At 55.7% G+C, this 19,488-nt stretch overlaps 1 protein-coding gene across 4 annotated transcripts in view; it reads right to left on the bottom strand.

Annotated features, from left to right (window-relative positions):
• Positions 1 to 4,199: 4,199 nt before the first annotated feature.
• Positions 4,200 to 19,488, bottom strand: part of NAV1 (neuron navigator 1) — a 249,249-nt gene continuing 233,960 nt past the window's right edge. For 3 of the 4 annotated variants that reach the window (XM_019546382.1, XM_019546384.1, XM_019546386.1), the window contains 13 exons: positions 16,613 to 16,809; positions 15,938 to 16,127; positions 15,234 to 15,408; positions 14,627 to 14,724; positions 14,409 to 14,504; positions 12,930 to 13,089; positions 12,104 to 12,339; positions 11,639 to 11,793; positions 10,245 to 10,316; positions 9,436 to 9,632; positions 7,752 to 7,870; positions 7,063 to 7,260; positions 4,200 to 5,004 (listed from right to left, as the gene is read on the bottom strand). In XM_019546382.1, the coding sequence (XP_019401927.1) occupies positions 4,909 to 5,004; positions 7,063 to 7,260; positions 7,752 to 7,870; positions 9,436 to 9,632; positions 10,245 to 10,316; positions 11,639 to 11,793; positions 12,104 to 12,339; positions 12,930 to 13,089; positions 14,409 to 14,504; positions 14,627 to 14,724; positions 15,234 to 15,408; positions 15,938 to 16,127; positions 16,613 to 16,809 (1,989 nt within the window). In that variant the 3' untranslated portion in view covers positions 4,200 to 4,908. The remainder of the gene's footprint in view (positions 5,005 to 7,062; positions 7,261 to 7,751; positions 7,871 to 9,435; positions 9,633 to 10,244; positions 10,317 to 11,638; positions 11,794 to 12,103; positions 12,340 to 12,929; positions 13,090 to 14,408; positions 14,505 to 14,626; positions 14,725 to 15,233; positions 15,409 to 15,937; positions 16,128 to 16,612; positions 16,810 to 19,488) is intronic. The other variant, XM_019546385.1, reaches the window with a different exon arrangement.

Raw genomic sequence — 19,488 nt, 5'->3', positions numbered from 1 at the left:
CTTGCATAGACTGAAATATTTGCAGTGCATGATACAGTGATATTGAGGTTCCAGTAGGATGTGTCCGTTTTTCAAATCTGCAGCACTAACGTGGAGGGTGAGAACATGGTGAAAGCAAGCTAGAAATTAAGGCCTAAACTTTCAGGTTGAAAAGTGACAGCTCCTCAACACCTTTAAAGCCCAGACCCCTGAAATAGCATCTGCCTTCCCTCATCTGTTTGCACATGTGCCTGGGACCACAGCACAGTGAAGCTGGGGCAGGGCAGTCCCACTTGGCAGAGGGTCCTGGGGAGTCAGTTTGCCAGCTCAGAGCTGCTTCTGCCCAGCTCAGCATGCTGCAGAGGGGCTAGCTGGGGCATGAGGTGCTTCCGTGTGGGAGCTGCCTGCATCTACATGTACATACTATCCTATGGCAGAGTTAATTAGTTTATTTCAGCCTAATAGCACAGCAGATATAGATGCTGACATTTTACTACGGAGTTAATTAGTCAGCTCTGCAGTAAACATCTTGTGTAGACGTACCCACTGAGTGTAAATACTGGGAAAAGGGACTTGACCTTGCAGCTGGGCTGGCCCCAATTTCCAGAAAAATGTCCAGTTTTTCTTAGGTTGCAAATTATTCTAGGCAGACCTTGCATCTCTATCTGCCTTTATCTAGCACCCAGCTTCCAGGAGCCCAAATCCAAGTAGAGGCTGCAGGCACTGCCAAAATAATAGTATCACAAAGAGGACTGCGAGGAGAGCAGCTCCCATGAGAATGGGGCAAGCGGGATTCACACTCTGAGGGAGAATTATGAGAACTAAATAGTAATACCTTTGCTTAGAAAGATGGAGGCCATTCTACTTGCAAATACTGGGATGGCATAAATGCCAGGGAGTTTGGACTGCCTGGAGGCAGTCCACTGGAGGCTTGGCAAAGGCAGATCTTTCAACAGGGAGCTCTGCTAGTGTGTGGTCTAGGGAAGGGTGGGCAGAGTCTTCACTAGAGACAGTTGAGACCCATAATACACTGCCCACAGAATAGGACCTGCGGGGGGGACTTGGTGGGACCATAAGGATGTCCCCCATCTCTGTCCAAACTGGCTCTAGACATGTCATTAAGAGCCTCTGGCATAATCTCTCCACTGTCAATGCTTCATTCCTGCTGTCAGGTCCTCAGTTGGCATGACCGGCCACAGTAAGGCCAATACAGTGGTGTGCCAATGGCTTTCCCCTGAGAACCGAGCCCATCATCTCAATGGATCTGACTGAGGCAAACGGTATCCAAGAATAGTTAGAGCTAACCCCAGAGGCAATCACCCCGGTTCTCTTGCATTAAACCAGCCAATGACCCTTCTTCCCCAGTCACACCCACCTCCCTGCTCAGTGGCATAGGCAGACTCCAGTGTTGGCTACATTGCTGAGACGTAGGTATTTATGGTTACACACGCGCACACGCACACAGAGAAATGAGCACCGCAGAGTTGCACGTGTCACCAATGGGGATGTTTTGACAGGGACAGGACTGAGCTGAGTGCCTGCCATTGAGAGGTATCATGAACACACTGGAGCGGGAAACCCACCCCAGCACAGCAGCTGCGGGTGGGATATTGCACCGGGCCAGATTCTCCTTACAACAAAAGGCCTCTGGTATTAGCTGTAAGCGCTCTGATAGCAGCAGGGACAGAGACTTCTGTGCCCAGGCCCTGGTCAGAACTGGCAGCCTCCAAGTGAGAGAGAAGCAAGAATGCCATGCTCTGCATGTTGAGATAGCACTCGGTAGAGAAAGGCAGGATGGGCTTTGTGGCATTATCTCCAAGCAACAGCCAGTAAGAAAGATGGAAACACCTCCTTCCTGAGTACTGGAGCAGTGAAGGAGCCAGGGATCTTGGGGACACGTTGGCCTCGCAGCTGCCTCTTGCTCTGGGGAGAGCCAGGTTCCAGCCCAACTCCCCAGTGCAGTGTACTAGCTTGTGCAATAAGTGTCTCCCAGCAGATTTCTCCTTCACTCCCCAGTGCAGAGCTGGCCATTGTCAGCCAGGAGCTCCCTGCTGTGATGTTGGAGGACATGGACCCCAGGGTGCTGTGCATGGACAGGTGCCTCAGAAGTCCCTGTAACAGTAGACAATGCCTATTCTTCTAAGCCCGACCCCTTAACCACTCTGCTCTACTGCCAAAGTGGAATTGGTTTCAGCATTAGTGTCATTTCTACTTAACAGGCTTCAAGATGGAAAGCTATGGTCAGAGCTATGCTGTTCCTTGCACGTGTCCAGGATTCCCTACCACACGCCCCTCGCCTCCTCCTTCAGTGTGGCAGTAAGGTTTGTGAGCTGAAAGACATAGAGCTGCAGGCCCCATGGAGCTGCAGGTATTAAGACAGGCTAAACCTTGCAGGTCTGGCTGTGGATGGCACAAGGGGAACGAGTTCCACCCCCATGATGCTGTGGGTATCCGTGATCCCTCAAGGGAACATCCCGTTTCCAGCTCTCTCCCCATGAAGCGTGATCTAGGCTCTGGGCTCCTACAGGCCCTGTAACCAGACAGCCAATTTGGTAATGAAGGGTCATGAAAGCCAGATCACAGACAGCAGCAACATCAGAACCAAGCAGAACATGGCCAGGGTGGCTGGGAAGAGGCAAGGAACGTGCTCCTGTGACCAGGAACCAACCATGCAGCCCCAAGAGGCATTCAGCAGCTATGTGCTTAGGGAAGATGGCAAGGCTTGGTCTACCCTACACCACTCTTTGGGCAAAAGGAGTTCCCAGGAGGTGACCAAGTCCAACCTGGACCCAGCCCAGCACTCCAGTGGGGATGAGCAGGGGGCACAGACACTGTTCAGCTTCCAGGAGAGAAGCACCAGTTGCTGGCTGAGCTCCTTGTTCAATGGGACATGAGTGAGTGACAGCAGGTACAGCATAGGCCCAACAGAGGATCGATAAAAATGCACTCCCTGCTCCCTGGGGCATACTCATGTCAACTCTTGTTCACTGCTAATGGGCTTGGGATTGGGCCTAGTGCACACCCCCACTATTCCACATGGTATGGCCCCGGACAATATGCACCAGGTTGCTGGGCTGGCCCTGTGAACAGTGCTGCGCCCTCACACCTGCTCCGTGCGGCGGAGGTATTAAGGCAACTTTGCAGCACCATGATTGCTCCCCTCTTTTCACAACAAGCTCTTGTTTGTAAAGATGCATAATTTCATTTCAAGGTCTTTCCTCAGTCTGGCAGCTTGCAGGGAGAGCAGCACAGACTCCATCCACAGGGCAAAGCAGGACAGCTTCTTTGGTAGGGTTCCCACTCCCTATCAGTTTCTGGGCTGGAGAATGCAAGGTCTGTTTGTGGCTTTCTCAGGTAAGTCCTGAGCTGGGGAACAGAGCTGGGGCAGCAGCAGATGCCGCTCTACTTGTGGGCCCATTAGCTAGTGATCCCTTGTCTAGATCAGTGGTTCTCGACCTTTTTTCTACCAGGACCCATTTGTAAACATTGATGGCCAGTCCCGACCTAGTGCCCCTCACTCCCAACCCACTGCCCCCAGGCCCCAGCCCCGCAGTGCATGGGGTAGGGGGTGGGTGTGGGGGGCAGTGCAGCACAGGCTTGTCTGGGTGTTGGGCACCACGATCTTTGCTACTCTCCCTACCTCAGCCAGCCTAGGATGGGCATGGAGAACAGAAGCCATCAGACATACTAGGTTAGCATGTGGTCATCAACATCACTGGCCTCTCACTTGGGTCTTTGAGATACCAGGAATGCTGATGCACTGGTGACCAACAACGGAGAAATGGTGATGGTGTCTCCTGGTCCCCCTCATCCAGCCCCTGCCCACAGGAACCTTGTGCTTTAGAGGAGTGATGTGAAGCCTGGGAGGGGGAGAGGCACCTGCCTGGCCTGTTGTGCTTCCCTGTGTTTGCTGTGCTGCCCATCAAAGCCAAGGTAGGTCTCATGCAAGCTGTAAGAACCCATGAGGTGGGTTCAGTGACTGGAGATTGTCCAGTGAGCACCAGTTTTGTTACAGAGGTGACTGCGATGGAGGAGCCAACAGCTATGGAAACAAATGGTTTAAAAGGAACAAAATCAAAGCAACAGACGTGATGAAAGGCTAACGCCTCAGGCCACAGCCTCAGGGGCACAGGGCAGAGGCGGGGAGAAAAAAACCAGAACCAAAGAGGGACAGAGGGAGACCTCAACTCGGCCAAAATAAAAGGCAGGGGGTAGGGGGATTAAAGAACCAAAGCAGGGTTTATTGGGATGTCCTGGTTGAAATGGTGGCCATGCAGATTAAATATGGGACGCACAGAGACGGAGCGGAGAGTCCTCTTCCTTGCAGGCCTTCACATGTGCTGCACCGGGCCGGGTGGCTGGTGGGAGACATGTTGGGAGCTGGTGGCAGCACCTTTGCCTGTTGGGTCTCTCTGCCAGGCGACTTGGACACGTTCACCAGGACTTTGTTCTTCGATTTGCTCCCCCCCACCCCGTTTCTGTTTGTTTTATTATAAAAAAACAGATCTCTTGTTCTGCAAACACATGCTCCTCCCCGCCCCTGGGCCACCCCAGGCGGGGGCCCCACCATGCAGGGTCCTTCTTGCAGAAGAGGTTGCCTGGTTCTGGGGGGGTCTGGTCTGACTGCATCCTTCCCTCCCCACCCCCAAAGACCAGGAGTTTGCAATAGAGACAGAAAAACCAAGAAAAGAAACCAGGATTTGCCTACCACCAGAGTCAGGATGGGAGGCAGGAGCCTTGCGCTCTCTCGGGGTGAGCCCAGCTGCCCCAGTGCCTAAGGGGAAGTCCCCAAGTGCTGCTTCCCCTCTGCTGTCCAGCCCCGGGTTGCACGTTCCAGGGATACCAAAGGAAAAGAAAAACAACCCCGTGGGAGCAGTGGCTGCCAACAGCAACGCCCTCCCCTTCCCAGTCCGGCACGGCCCAGGGGCCTCACAGAGTCGACTGCAGGTTGGGATCCACCATGGTCTCTCGGTCTGGAGACTCGATGTAGTTGGCTGCTTCCTGGAGCTTCAGCAGCATGGCCATCTGTGCAGGGGAGAGGACACAGATTGGTGAGGGGCTCTGATGGCAGGAGATGCCCAGTGCCCTTCACTCCTGACCAAGAGCCACAAGCTAGACCCATCCTGCCCCCCCAGCCCCAACCCTGCCAAGGTCCTGCTCTCCTGACATGTAGGCATCCCCAGCTTCAGGATCCTCCCCAGCCCCATGAAGAAGCAGTACAAAGCTGTTCCAAGCCAGGCCCCAAACCTTGAGACCCCCGAGATGAGTAGCTATGTTGGGAATTCCTGGGCCTAGCAGACTCCAGCAGCATTGCAGACAGGAAGCAACAGGGCATGTGCCTGCAAACCCAAAGGCACCAACTCCTCCAAAGTGTTTGCTCTGTGCCTTTGAAACCCAGCTCTTGTCCAGCCTCGCTGCCAGGAGCCAAGAGAGACTGTGGCATCCTGACATCACCAGCATTGAGCCAGTGTTGCTGCATGAGTGCAGAGGGAGGGACTTCTGTCCCAGGCGTTTAAAATTCTTTGCCTCAAATGAGTACTGAGGAAACTAAACAACTGGGGAGAAGCTGCCTCAGTTAGTCTGAGTCTGTGGCCCTAGGTCCTCCCGGGAGACCTCCAGCCATGCCAGGCTGGCAATTCTTCATAATGAAGTATGACAGAAAGAAAATACCCTGTCAGCTCAGAGCCATTCCAGGCTGCCCCTGTCCATCCCAGAGATTCAGACTTTTCTCATTTATGCCTCTGCCACCTTGGGAAAAAGACCTGTGAGGAGGGCTCTTTCATGAGGATCATCTGAGGCCCACAGTGGCTCCCTAACCTTTCTGGTGGCAGCAGGATCCTGGGACTGGCCTTCACCAACTGGCTGCCCTCAAAGCTAAAGGTGTCACGGAAGCCAGGTCATGGGCTGATCTTCTGCTCAATACAACAGCCCAGCCTCCTGCCACTTTGTGGTCACTTCAAGTCCCTGCTCTTTGCCAGACCTATCCATCACTGTACAAGAGCGCTCTACCTTTCTTCCTTGATGGGGCCTTTCTGGTTGGTTTCCCGTCACCAGAACTAGGGAGACTGTGAGCAAGGCGTGCATATGCATGTGTGCGTATATCACAGAAGATGTGCAAGAGATCTGTGCACACAGGGTCAATCCAGCCAGCCACTGGGTTAGCGCTAGACTCTGCTTGCTCACTGGCTTGTAGGGTTTCCAATCTACTTCCAGGCCCAGGAAGATGGGCAAAGGGATTCAGCACTTGGATGGTACAATTTTCACAGCATACGAAAAGAAGTCAAAGTGGTGCTGACCCCTGGCCATCTTTCCAGAGCTGAACTGTAAGCTGGCCAGCACATGATGGGGTGCAATCAAACTGCCCCTCCATCATCGATGTGGTTCCAAGGGCTTGAGCCCACTGGGTCTCTCCTTGGAAGGCATCTGTGCCACCATGTGCAGACACCTGGGAAGGACAGACTACGCTCCCCACCACCCTGCCAGTACCTCTGGCAGCCCAGACCTCTCTCCATAACTCCCGTGAGTGCCCTGGCCTACGCTGCACACATGAAGTGAGGCCTGGGCAAAGCAGGGGTTTCTGGGTTCATCAGGAAGTTTGAAATATAAACAAATGTTTAAAAGAAACCCAGAAATGGCTTCCACAGCTCCAAAGCCAGAACAAAGAATAATTCTCCAGTTGATAGAAATGTTTTGTTCGCAGAAAGTTGAAATAGAAGATTTTGATTCTGAGTTTAATTTTTCTTTTCGTTCTTAAACATGAAATTTAAGGACATGTTGATGTGCAAAGTCATCAAAGCACAGAGCATTGAGAACACCAGAGCTGTCTGCCTCACATTTGCTATAATTCTTTGCCGAATGTTTTCCAACCAAAAATTTAGAAAAAACAGCACATCCAAGGCATGTTTCTGTGTTGCCAAGCCAGTGCTTTTTACTGAGAAAATGTTGGGGTGGAAAATTTTGCCCAGACCTTCTCTCCAGTTTCACAGCAAACCCCGCCCCCTACTTCTCTGGCTCCCTTCCCCCCACAGTCTCACAAGTCCTGGCCCCCCGCACACTCATGTTTCCCCCGGGAGTGGACCATACCAAGGGGTCAGAGTCCAAGGAGCTGGGCGTGGTGTCTTTGACGGACCGCTCCTCTGGGGGGGAGACTGTGCTGTGGGGCCCGATGGTGGGAGGGGGCAGGTGGTACAGCTTCGACTGGTCCTGCTGTGCTGATGGCCATGGCAGTGTGTCCCGGACCCACTCCACAGGGTCCTCCCAGGCTGCCTTTTGGCCATGGACCTAAAGGAGACATAGAGAGGGTGAAGAGCAGGTTCTCTCCTGCTGGTGGTGCTCTGGGTTCAATATTCATGGTACTCTGGACCTGTGGGACCAAAACCTGGGCTAGAGCAGGAAAGAAGGGGATACCATCTAACACCCAGCTCTGCTGGTGTCCCTCAAGCCCAGCTCATGGCTCCCCACTATCCCAGCCCTGTACCCTATGCCTCTGCCCATGCTCCTCAATCCCAGCACATAGCGCCATGCTCTCTCAGCCCTGGGCTCCTCATTCACCCCAGCTTTGCTACGGGCTTCCACTGCCTCCCTCCCCAGACTGCTTTGCTGCTGATCATGCTGTCTGGATGCCCTTGTCTAGGAGGCAGTGTTGGCTTTGCAGCCATGGGAACTGCTCTGATCAGCTATTCCCCCACCAGACAAAGTATGAATTGGGCCGCAACATGTTTTAGCCCATGCTGGGCAAGAGGAGGTTCTGGCTAATGTTGGGGTGGGGGTACCTTGAGCCCGTCTTTTGCCCCCTCCTGCAGGTAGGGGATGATAGAGTTATTCCATAGGTCGATAAACCAGGTCCGAAAATCTTCAATCCCAATGGGGCAGGACAGGAAGAAGCAGGGGCCTGCAGAAGGGGATGGACAAGGACAAGCCTGTGAGCAGAGCAGAGGTACAGATCCACTAGGTCCATGCAGGTCACCGGGGTGGCAGGCACCGCCCCACCCCGCTGGTACATTCCAGCTGCCTTCCATTTTCTCAGAGAAGCCAGCTCAGTAGCTAAGGGATAATGGGTCCCACCACAGCCTTGACTCGCCCCAGCACGAATACCAGCTTGGTAAATCTGTTCCCCTCAGAGACACTGACTGGCCCCACTTGTAGTCTTGGCCCCAGCTGCAGTCAGGGCCAGCACAGCTGCAGGGCTGTTTTTTCCTGATTCTTGCTGGTCTCTGAGCAGGAAGGCTGAGCACCCTGGCCAGTCTGTCCCTATAGAGGCCACTGCTTCACACAGCAGTGTGGGTCACAGGAGTTGTTGGGTGGGGAATGAGGAGACACTAGGTTGCCAGCACTGCAGGCAGGAAGCTCCCCAAGATCATTCTTCCACAGGCAGGGTCTTCCACTCCCAGGACATGTCAACACAGGCTCGCCAGCTTGGGAGTGCAGCTGAGAAGCACATTGCACCCCTTTGCTCCTGCTTACTTAGCATGCAGCCTGGAAATCAAACCCTCTTCCCAATGCAGCTAGCTGGGGGCAGCTCTGGGTGCCTCCCAAGAGCCACGTCTGAGCCACAGAGCCTGAGCTGAACACCCGGGGTGCCTCTAAAGGCTGTGCTGCTCATTTCTGGGTGTGCTGAGTGGAGGGGAGGGTGAGCTGTGCTCTGCAGCGGCCCCAGACTCAGCAGGGAACCAGAGCAGACAGGGCTCCATGGCTTTGCTAACCCTAGGGGGAACTCCTGGGAAATGCAGCCATGTCAGGTGTGGCACTGCAGTGGGGAAGCAGCTGCTGGGGAACGGGACACAGCACATGGCAGCACAACTTTCACATGGAGCTGTGCAATACTTGGCACATGGCATCTGTGCAAACCTGCCCAGATGCTGAGGCTGTCTCCATGGCCCAGCATTCAGAGTGAACTGGCTGCCCCTGGCTGTGCTAATGGCTTCTCAAGGCTTATGGCTACAACAAACCCTCTACCTACCAATCAGAAATACTTCAGCCTATGATTGATGATAACAGCAGTTTTTAGCCAGTTTCCATGGAGAATGCTACATACAACTTCGTAACCAGCTACGGGTTCTGACCCAGCAGAGCTGGTGCTCGGAGAGGTAGTGGAGTTGCTCCTCCAGGGAAAGAGTTAAAAGCTCCCACTGGAGCAGAGCTGGCATCATCCCCACCAGCAGGACAGCAATGCCCTCATCCAACCCAGGGGAATTCTTTGTGACTGGGGCTCCCAGAGGCTCTGCCGCCTCTGAGCTGCAGGACTTTAGGCTGAATCCAAGGACTGCAAGGGGCTGCTTTGCCCTCCATACTGAGGGGGCTGCCAAGGAGTTTATCAGCCCCCAGACAGGACAAAGCATTTTGTTCTGGCTTCTCTCCTTTTGGAGGGGGAGGCAGGGACCAGCACCAGGGCAGCTGCCTGCAGGGACAGACCCTGGATGAGTCCCCCGGGGAGCTGTGTGCCTTGCCGCACCATACCAATGAGGAAGTCCGAGGTGCTGTGCTTCTCCAGAAACGTATGCAGGTGATACCAGAGCTTGGGCACCCAGTCCAGTACACGCAGCAGCTCCTCCTTGTTGGCATTGATGTCTGTGTCTGACTCGAGCAGCTTCCGACGCAAGTAACGCACCAAAAAGCCATTGGCTGGTTCCACGTTGTTTGAGAAGGTCAGCATCCTGGGGAAGGGCAGAGCTCAGGGCTGTACCTCCAGGCAGGAGTCACAACCCTCTTCCCCAGCACCCTGCTCATGCTGCCGGCTCCTCTGTGTATCACTTGTTGGGCACTCAGCCTAGGCACTACCTCCAGCTGCCCTGGCACCACCACAGCTCCCCATGGCAGGAGCCTCAGCACCCCCTGCATTCCTCTAGCATCAATCTCAGCATCTGCTGCACCCTATCCCCCAGGGCATCACCCACTGGGTTTCTTCATTAATGACACCCGCAGTTCAGGCCCTATAGGCTTCTGACCTGAGATGTCCTCCACATTCCCACTCCTCTAGCTCTTGCTGTTCCCCTCAGGGGTCAACAGGGTTTTTCCTTCTGGATCAGCAGGAGCAGGACTAGACCCTCTTGCCAATTCAGCTCCTTCCTCACACCCCACAACACACCTTCCTCACTGCTGGCCAAGAGCATGAAAGGGAGCTCAATTCCTCGCAACAGGGAGGGAAAACTCCCACTGCCATGTCTGGGCAGTGCTGATGGGGTGACCCACAGTCTGTGATGCTCTGCTGGGGAAGCTAGTCAAGATGGACCACAGCAGGACAGCCTTGAGGCCCACATTATCTGTACCTGAAGCTGAGGTGGAGGCCATGGTTTGGGGTCATCTTGACAGGCTGGTTAGTTGTTCCAATGATGTAAGGGCTAGGAGAGAGACACAGAGGTTGCAATTGAGACTTAGTGCTCTCGGCAGCTGGCAGTGCTTCCCAGCCTCACTCATGGGGCCACAGGGATGCTTCCAAATTGAGATCCCAGGTCCAGGGCAGAGGGAGGAGGTGAGGGCATGGCTGGCCCCTGCCTTGTGGGTTAATGTCATCAGGGGGTTGCCATGAGAAGGGGCAGTCTCTCCAGGCAAGAGAAAAATGACCTGCTGCCTCTCTGCAAGTATGAAGTGGAGGGATCCAGCAGGCAACTACCAGTCCAGACAAGTGTGGGCAAGTGGAGCAGGCCCCCATGAAACTTGGGAGGAGAATGCTGGGAACCGGGCTCATTTCCATGGTCCCATGTTTGTGTCCTTTTCCCTGGCTGTGGACTGGACTGTCAGGGTTTGACCTGGGGTTTCCTCCCATGAAGACTCTAGGGGCACCACAGCCTCTTTTCTAGGGGATGACTCCAACCTCACTAAACCTCATTGCTGGCCCTGTGAGAAGGGCAGGCTCAGAGAAGGGCCTGCCCAATGGGCCAGTTTAGCTTGTAGCTCTAGGAGTCCAGTGCCAGGAGCAAGCCCACCCCTGCTGCTCAGGCAGCCGAGGAAGCCCCCACAGTCTGAGGCAGCCTGTACAACATGGGCGTAGCACTTGGTGGCAGGGGTGGTCCAAGGCCCAGAGAAGTGTTCAGGGGGAGCTGCCGCCATGGAACATGCATGCCCCCAATGGGAAGTGGTGCTGCCAAGCACACTGGGATCCCACAGTGCTCATGCTTAGGCCCCAGCCTGGCTCCTCCACCTGCTCCCTGCTCTCCTGCCAGCAGCCCCAGGTATCCCACTGCCTTCCTGGCCTCTCTGTATCAGAAGGGAGAACATGGGATGGGAGGTCCCTGTGAGAATTGCAGGTTCAGTCCATTCCCATCTGGGGCTGATGTAATCCTGCAGCCATGCTGGTGAGTGTACCTCCTCTGTGACCACATGGCACTTTTGCCCCCGAGCAGCCCAGAGGGTGCAGTCCCTTCCCCCAGAGCCCTTGCACATCTTGATCTTTGAAGAAATGATGCAGGGGCCCAAAGGGAGTTTTGCAGCTGAGCCCTGAAGTAACTGGGACTGGGCTCTTGTTACAGCATACCAGGGATGGTCAGGGTGTGTCCGCCCCCAAAGAGAAGCACCCAACACCTGCACCTGCTGGAGGGAATCCTGGTGCTGAGCACAGGCCACTGGGAACTCTTGTGAGGCACAGGCAATGACTGGCAATGGGTCCAAGGCTTAGATTCCTTGGGTGTAGCATGGGCATGATGCAGGGGCTGGGGTCTCTCACCATTTGTGGTACTTGCAGGTAAGTGCCCCATTCACAAGTTCACTGATGGATCCAGCCTCGCTGAGGTCATCGAGGAGGATGACCAGTGGCACATCCCCAATTCCTGTCTCTCGGTCGATCTGATTGGCCAGGTTGGAGAGATACAGCTGTAGGTCCTGAAATGAAACAGTGTGGGTAAGTGGAGAGTGAGTGCCCATCACAGCAGGGGGACAGCAGTTTCAGGACAGAGCTCCATGTATGGGGAGGCCAGGCCTGGGTTGGCACAGGACTGCAGGTTAGCACTGTGGGGCCCAGCAGAGTTGTGCTTATGAGGGTACCACAGGGTTGGGAGAGCAGGGAACTGTGGGTTGGAATGAGAGGCAACAGCAGGGGGTGGTGGGGCTCAGACCCCAGAGCCAGAGCAGCAGTATAGGGCTGGGCTAGCAGGGGTGGGTGTGTAGGATGAGGACTCCAGCAGGCCCCCACCTTGCAGGACTGCTGGTGCATGTTGAAGGTGCTGACGATGCCCTCGGTGACCTCCCGGGCCGAGCGCTCCACCAGGTACTCGGCCAGTCGGTTGGTCAGGTAGGTCTTGCCCGTGCCACTGGGCCCTGAGAGGATGAGGCGCCGATGCTTGAGCAGGAGGCTGATGTAGTGCTGCATCATGGGCTTGGGGATGAGTGTCTCAAACACCAGGCTGTCCACACACTTCTCCTTCAGGCCTGTTGGGGCCAGCAGGCAATGTCAGTGCCCAGGGCCTCAGCCCTCCCTGTGCTTCCCCCTGCAGCCTTGCCAGGGCCCTCCCCACTCTCCAGCACTGAGGCCCCGCCCCAGGTCCTCTCTTGTCCTGGTCCCCTTCCAGCCCTCCATGAACCAAAACCTTTCCCTGCAGGGCTGCAGCTGCCCGCCCTCAGAACAGGGAGAGTGATCCTTAAGCACCTCTCCCACATGCTGAAACCCAACCTCCCGAGGAGAGCTTCTGGGCCTGGCCAGCCTGACATCACCTCATTCCTGTATCAGGGGCTGGTCCTGGGGGAAGGCAGGTTGCATGCAGAAAAGGAGGTGGGTCTCCCTTACCTAGCCCAGCAACCCAGTGAGCCCCAGGCCCAGAACTACCCTCCAGTACTTCTGCTCTTCCCTAGACTGGGAACTCTTGTGAGGCACAGGCAATGACTGGCAATGGGCCCAAGGCTTAGATTCCCTGGGTGCAGCATGGGCATGATGCCAGGGCATTATCCCTGGACTCTGCTGGGAGAGAAGAGGCCAGCACAGCCCACATCCTGGCCAGGTGCCCCAGGAGTGCTGTACTGGCCTTTGAGCGTCACAGCAATGCTGGTCACACCACGTCGACAGGGAGGCAGCTCTGGGGGCTCCACGTCCAGGACCCGCTTCACGTGGCTGATGCTGTAGCTGTGCACAGACTCAGTGCTGAGCCCCAGGGTGGAGGCAGGGTCCATCTTGGTGATGTACTCCTGTGTGGAGGTGAAGGAGTCACTACTCAGTTTCCTTGGGGTCCTTACCACTCAGCCCAACCTGGCCCCTTGGACTGATGGCAGCCAGGCTCTAGGTCAGTCCCCAAGGGCAGGTGCTGTCCAGCAGCATGGGGAGACCCAACTGTGACACGTGGGAGTCTCCTGTGGGCCCTAGGCTGGCGTGGGAGACCTGCATGTCCTTAGCTCCTGTTCCCAGGGGGCAGTGGTGGGGGGCAAGGCACATGGCTGCCCTGCCAGGGACTTGCACTATTCCCATCTTCCACTGTCAGGGAAACCTGTGATGAGCTGCTTGGGCACCAGAGTCCATGGCTTACGTAGGTAAATGTGGCTGGACTCAGGCAGACTCTGGGAGAACATCTGCTACCATCTGTTGAGAATGGGCACAAGACTGGACGTTGTTTTCTGGCCTGGGTGACACAGGCACCCTAACTGGACAGGCAAAACCACCCTTCTAGTCTCAGCATACAGGAATCCCCACATAGACAAACTCTCTCACCCAGGCGAGCACTTACCCTCTGGCCCTCAACTGGGCACCACCTCCTTCTTTTCTGCACCCACCCATCCCAGAACCATGGCCTGGGCACTGGTCCTTCCTCCACCCACTAAGCCCCAACTTCTCTCTTTTTCTGTCTGTCTGGCCACCCTTCCCTCCATCCCGCAGTCACTCCGTGAGGTCTGACTCCGATCCTCCACCCCACTCCAAGGCTGTGGAGAGAAATCCACAGCAAGACCAGGAGTCTGGTCTGGCAGAGCTTGGATTCGGCAGGGTTCGGTTCCAACTTATATAAACTAGTCAGGGGGGATTATAAACTAGTCAGGGGGGTCAACAGGCATTGGGGGAGTCACTGTTCCCCCGAGCACCACCAGGAGTGACCAGGAATAACGGTCACAAGCTGGCAGAGGGTAGGTTTAGGTTAGATATCAGGAGGCGCTACTTCATGGTCAGGGTGGCTAGGGTCTGGAACCAGCTTCCAAGAGAAGTGGTGCAGGCTCCTACCCTGGGGGTGGTTAAGAGGAGGTTAGATGAACATCTTGCTGGGGTCATTTGACCCCAGTACTCTTTCCTGCCATGGCAGGGTGTCGGACTAGATGATCTGCTCAGGTCCCTTCCAACCCTAGAAACTATGAAACTCACCCTGCAGAGATGAGGCTAGGTGAAGTATGAGGGGGTGTACAGGGAGTGGCTGTGTGGCACTGCTGAGGTAAAAGCCACAGGCCACAGCTTGTCCTATGTTTACCAGGGACTGCAAAGCCCCCCGGGCACAACTGACCCAGGTTCCATAAATTACCCTGCGTACCTTAAAGACTTGGCAGACGGCCTCATCCAGCACCTTCCAGTCAACCTTCCCGCTCACCTTGCTGCAGCCCAGGAAGAATTCCTGCTGTTTCAGGTCCTTGAAGCCAAAAGATAAGAAGTGAGTGTGGTCTGGAAACCCCATGTCCAGCCTCCACAGCAGCCACAGGGCTGCCCTCTGCCCCATGATCAGGCCTGGCACTTACTCTTGCTGCCTCTTACCCCCTTGATGATGTGCTGGGGTGGCATCCGCACCACAATGCGCAGTGTCATCTCATCCTTCTGGGTGCAGGCGCTGACAGCGTCCATTGGTGATAGGTCTGGAAGGGAGCAGCAGTTATGCAGAGGCACGCCACCCTGCCTCAGCCCCAGCCCCAGCCCCAGCCTCAGCCCCAGCCCCAGCCCCAGCCCCAGGACTGAACCTGCCCATGCAGCTGGGTGGCTACCAAGGCTTTGATCCAGAGCCTGCTGTGGCCTTCTCTGACATGTTCTGACCCCTGCTGCCCCTCAGCCCTGCTTCCTGGCTGCCAGCAGCCTGTTAGGGTAGATCCTTGGAGCTGAGCCCAAAGCAGGAGGTCCCAGCTTCCCTGGGGCTGCCCGAAGTCAAGACGTTCTATCCCACAGGCCCTTTTCTTGACCACAAATCCTGTTTGGCTGATTCCTCCTCCTCCCACCCCCTGCAGCCTTTCAGGCACAAGAGATCAGTGCCAGCTCTTTGCCACAATGGGCAGGAGGGTAGAGCACTTGGAGCCAGGCTCTATCCTGGAAAGAGCTTCTACCCCATCAACAGGGCACTTCCCGAAGCACTAGCTCTGCTCCCTCCTGGTACCTGTGTCTGTCAAGCTGGGGCTGAAGGAGTGACCGAGGGTGAGGCCCAAGGAGCGCTGCGGGGATGAGGAGGCCGACATACTTGTGACATGTCCTGGGATGGAGCCTGGCACTGATGAGGGCCCTGGAGCCACCTTGAGCCGGTCGTTTTCAGCCTTCAGGAGATCCACCTCCAGCTGTGGAGAGAGCTGGGCTGAGAGACCAGAGGTGGGCTGCCCAAAGGGGTCTTTTCTGTGAGCCAAGGGCTGGGGCCAGGCAGCAGAACCTGCCGCCCTGAAGCCTCTCACACCCACAGTGCCCCAGCACCCTTCTGGCTTCCTGAACACAGGGACAGCAGCTCCTGGCTGAGCTTGTAGGGGTCCAGCTTCCTGCCTATCACTTTGTGATGTAAAGCCACAGCTGCATGCCCTGCTGTGCTGCTGGCAGAGCCCAGCCACAATGATCATTGGGGCATATGGGCCATGCCCTACCCTCAAACTGCACCCACAGCTTCTTCTGCCCCTTCACGCCCAGGGGACAATGTCCAGTCCTGTGCACCCACGTAACCTGCCTGTGGATGTGTCTAACCAGGGAGGGGGCTGGAAATGGCAGGGGAGGCAGACAGTCTCCAGGGATGGCCATGAATCAGTGAGCTGGGCCTATGTGGCATGGGGCCCTGGGGGCTCTCCTTGGTGATACCAGTGCTTCTGGGGGCCCAGGCCTCACCTGCATGTTGTGCATGGTCTCACGGAGCTGCTCAAGCTGGTGCGCAGAGTTCAGAGCCTCCAGCCGGATGTCAGTCAGCTTCATCTCCTTCTCCCACAGCTCAGAGCGCAGCTCCGACACCTCCTTCTTCTCTGGCTCCCCCTCCCCGTGAGGCTGGAAGAGCCTGTATTGGGGAGATGCCCAGAGAAGCCTGGTCAGAACAAGACAGGGGACAACCCAGAGGGACCACAGTGGGGGCTCTGAAGTCCCACATCCTTTACACAGTTAGCCCTACCATCCACAGTGCCAATGTGACATCACAGAGCTCCCCACTTCCTGATGAGGGAAGGATCCTGGGGGCAGCTGCCTGGTACCCCTGGCTCTGCATTGTCTGTTCCCTGGGCTGGCTCTGAAGAAGGGCAACCCCAATTTCCACCCAGCAGCTGCAGAAGATCTGAGCAGTGCTCTGCCCTCTCATTGCAGCCAGCCTGCATCCTGACACGCAGATTCAGGCAAAGCGAAGGAGCCAGGGGTCTTCTGGTGAGAGAGGACAGGGCATGGCACAGACCTGGGATAAGTCAGATGTACCTGGCAAGTCTCCAAGCCAGGTCCCTAGGTGGGTTAAAGGGTCACAGTTGTCATGCACAAACTATATGCACCTGAAAACCCAACCCTGGGGGCGAAGGCTGTGCTTACTCGGCAGTGTCGATGCCCACAGATGATGAAGTGGAGGACTTGATAGAGGGTGAAGCTGTCTCTGTAGAGCCATGCTGCAGCTTTGGGGAAGATGGGGCTGAGGAGTCAGGGGTGGCTATCTCCTCAATGTCAGAGTAGGACGAGGCAGACTTTGGGCCCTTCTTGATGCTGAAGGCCTTGTTGAATGAGCTCCTTAGCTGCAGGAGACAAGGGAGATGCCAGGAAGGGTTAAACCCATATCACCCCAGCTCAGGCACCAGACAACCCCCCTTTCACTTGCCCCAGGGTCCAGCCACACGTCATGTCTCAGGTCTGCAGCTCAAGTGGGGTGAGATAGCTCCTGTCCTGGCTACTCCTACGCTTCCCTGTTAAGGAATCCAGGGGCACACCTAGGTGTACAGGGATTCAGCGGTGCAGACAACCGTGGGTGCATTCCAGGTGTGCCCATGCCAGCCTAGCATTGCTCAGTGCCCAAATCATCGTGGTGTTACCCCCAGGGGTCTGGCACCCTTGCACTTGGCACCAGTTTTGCTCCCAGCAGAAGAATATGAACAGGAGTTCATGGCATCTCAGCTCACTGGCACCAAGACTGGAGTCTCCTGGATGTCCACACACAACTACTCAGCCACCTAGGGTCCTGTGCAAGGAAGCAGGGCTGCTCAGACAGCACTGGTGATTGAGGTCCAGGCCCTGGGGTACAGCCAGCTCTGCTGCGATTCTACTGGCATCTGGCAGGTCACCCCAGGGGCTGAACATGGCCTGATGTAATGTGCCCTCATTTGAGAAGAGGGGACTGGGATGTAAGAGCACACAGCAATTTGACCCTGCCTCCAGGTCCCTTTCCTTGCTGTCAGAGAGGAGGAAAAGGCAGAGCCCTTTCTCAGTTCTGGTGAGATCTCTCTCGTGGGTGGCAGCAGCTTCAGCTCCCTGCCTGGGAAGTGGGCACAGTGTCATGCCTGCTCTTCTGGATCTCCTATCAGGGGAGACAGTGTTAGGAAGCATGCTAGCTCAGTTTGAAATGGCTGTGGCCGGCTGGACTAGGTCAGTGGCTCTGTAGCCTAGGGGGTGGTGCAGCTGGATCACACCATCACACAGTTTGTCAGAGGCACATTTCATTTTAAGAGGGATGAGGTGGGCTGTCTTGTTCTGTCAAGTCCACGCTAGCCAGACCATGGCAGATAATCCATTTGCAGGGCAGGAAGAGAGCCTCGCTAGGGCACTGCCTAAGCCATTCTTACAGGCCAGGTGCAGCTGGTGGGGGGCTGGCCCAAGGAAAGTACCATGAGGCTAAATCCTGTGGTAGTTTATGGTGGCTGGAGGCCCATGTGGTGCTAAAGAACAGCCCCTGTGTATTACTGTGTGCTGAAGCCACTACCTCACAGGAAATCAGTGACCCAGGCCCTGGCATTAGGTTAAACCATGTCCTGGACTGAGCATGCAACATGCATGCACGCACGCACACATAAGGGGGATGGATGGGGCAGGACACAGGCACTGGCCAACAGGCACGGGGCTGAGGGAGGGCAGGTGCTACAATGGGCAGACACTGAGAGTAGGGGATGTCACCTGCCTCACTTGTTGGGCCACTCCTGCCCTGTTCACAGTGCTCCTGCCCAGTAGTTTTCATGCCACAGGGCACGGGACTACCAACGAACATGGGATATCAAACCTACCTAGTAAGTCACTGAGGGCATTGCCTGATGTTACATCACAATAATGTGTTTCCTTCTGCTTTCCCACAGCTGGCAACATCCAGCTGCCTCTGATCAATCGGGCCTTGCCTTGAGCTTTGGTGCATTTGTGGAGAGATGCAAGCAATACTGCAAATCACTACAAACTAAGAAGTGGATTAATAACTTTGAACTCAGCTAATAAGGAGGCTATTGCTTGGCTTCGCGGATTTGCATTTGCTGAATAAATAAATAAGGAGCTTTAGACTTGAATTTGTTCCTTCTGGACTCATGGCCAAATGGCCACAAAGAGGACAGAGGCAGGCCCATGAGGCTGGGCACTAATCCCACTTGTCATCAAGCCCACAAGGATGTCTAGGCCTGGAAAGCAGAGCTGATTTGAAAAGTGGGGTGGGGGAAGGGGATTTGCCCCCCCCCCCAATGCTGCCTTTTCAGTGCAATATGAAAGTTGAAACATCAGATTGTGCAAAGAGGCCGTGGGGCCTGGGAGCCGCAGCTCAAGCGCTTCAGGCTTCTGCTGTCTGTGAGCGGGATTCCCCAGGAAGACTCCATCCCCCACGATGTACCACTCATCTCGTGAGGGAAAGGAAGGCTGGACACCTGCAGTCATGGGGCTGTGAGGCATCCTGGAGGCTTCAACTTTAGTAGTGTTTAATATTAAAATAGACCTGCTCCTGGTTCACCTTGCAGGAACAGGGAAAGCCCTGGAAGGACTGAACACACAACATGCTCCCTCAGTGAGAAAGGACACGTGCCCTCCCTGCTGGTGCCAGGCCCCTTGCTGACCTGGTGTAGCGGGGCACTAAGGTGCCGCTACTGGAAAAGCAGCAGGATGGGCTCAGGTGCTGGTTGCTAGGGGCAACCAGGAGGCGCTAAGGGCCCAGGCCTGGTGCGTCAGCTGACCGGAAGGGGCGGGGCTGACCCGGGAAGACACAGGCTGGCGGCTGCCAGCGCTCTCTCACCTGGCAGCCAAGAAGAAGGAGTACTGCTTGACTAAGGAAAAGAGCTCGGCCCTGAATGTGGGAAAGAGAAAAAGGCCTGGATGTGCAAGCTGCTAGTTACACGGGTGAGAGCTGCGGTGTGGTTTGGAGAACGTTTAGCCGTGAGGTTTAGCTCTGTATTATAGTGCAGGGGCTTGCGTTGTTGGTTTTGTTGTTGCTACATCGGAGGACCGGGTGAGGCTAG

This window comes from Crocodylus porosus, unplaced genomic scaffold (genome assembly GCF_001723895.1).
Source record: "Crocodylus porosus isolate Cpor-Errol unplaced genomic scaffold, CroPor_comp1, whole genome shotgun sequence".
Classification (NCBI taxonomy): Eukaryota; Metazoa; Chordata; order Crocodylia; family Crocodylidae; genus Crocodylus; species Crocodylus porosus.
The sequence above is the reverse complement of the archived record's forward strand: the minus strand, read 5'-3'. Positions and strand labels throughout refer to the sequence as shown.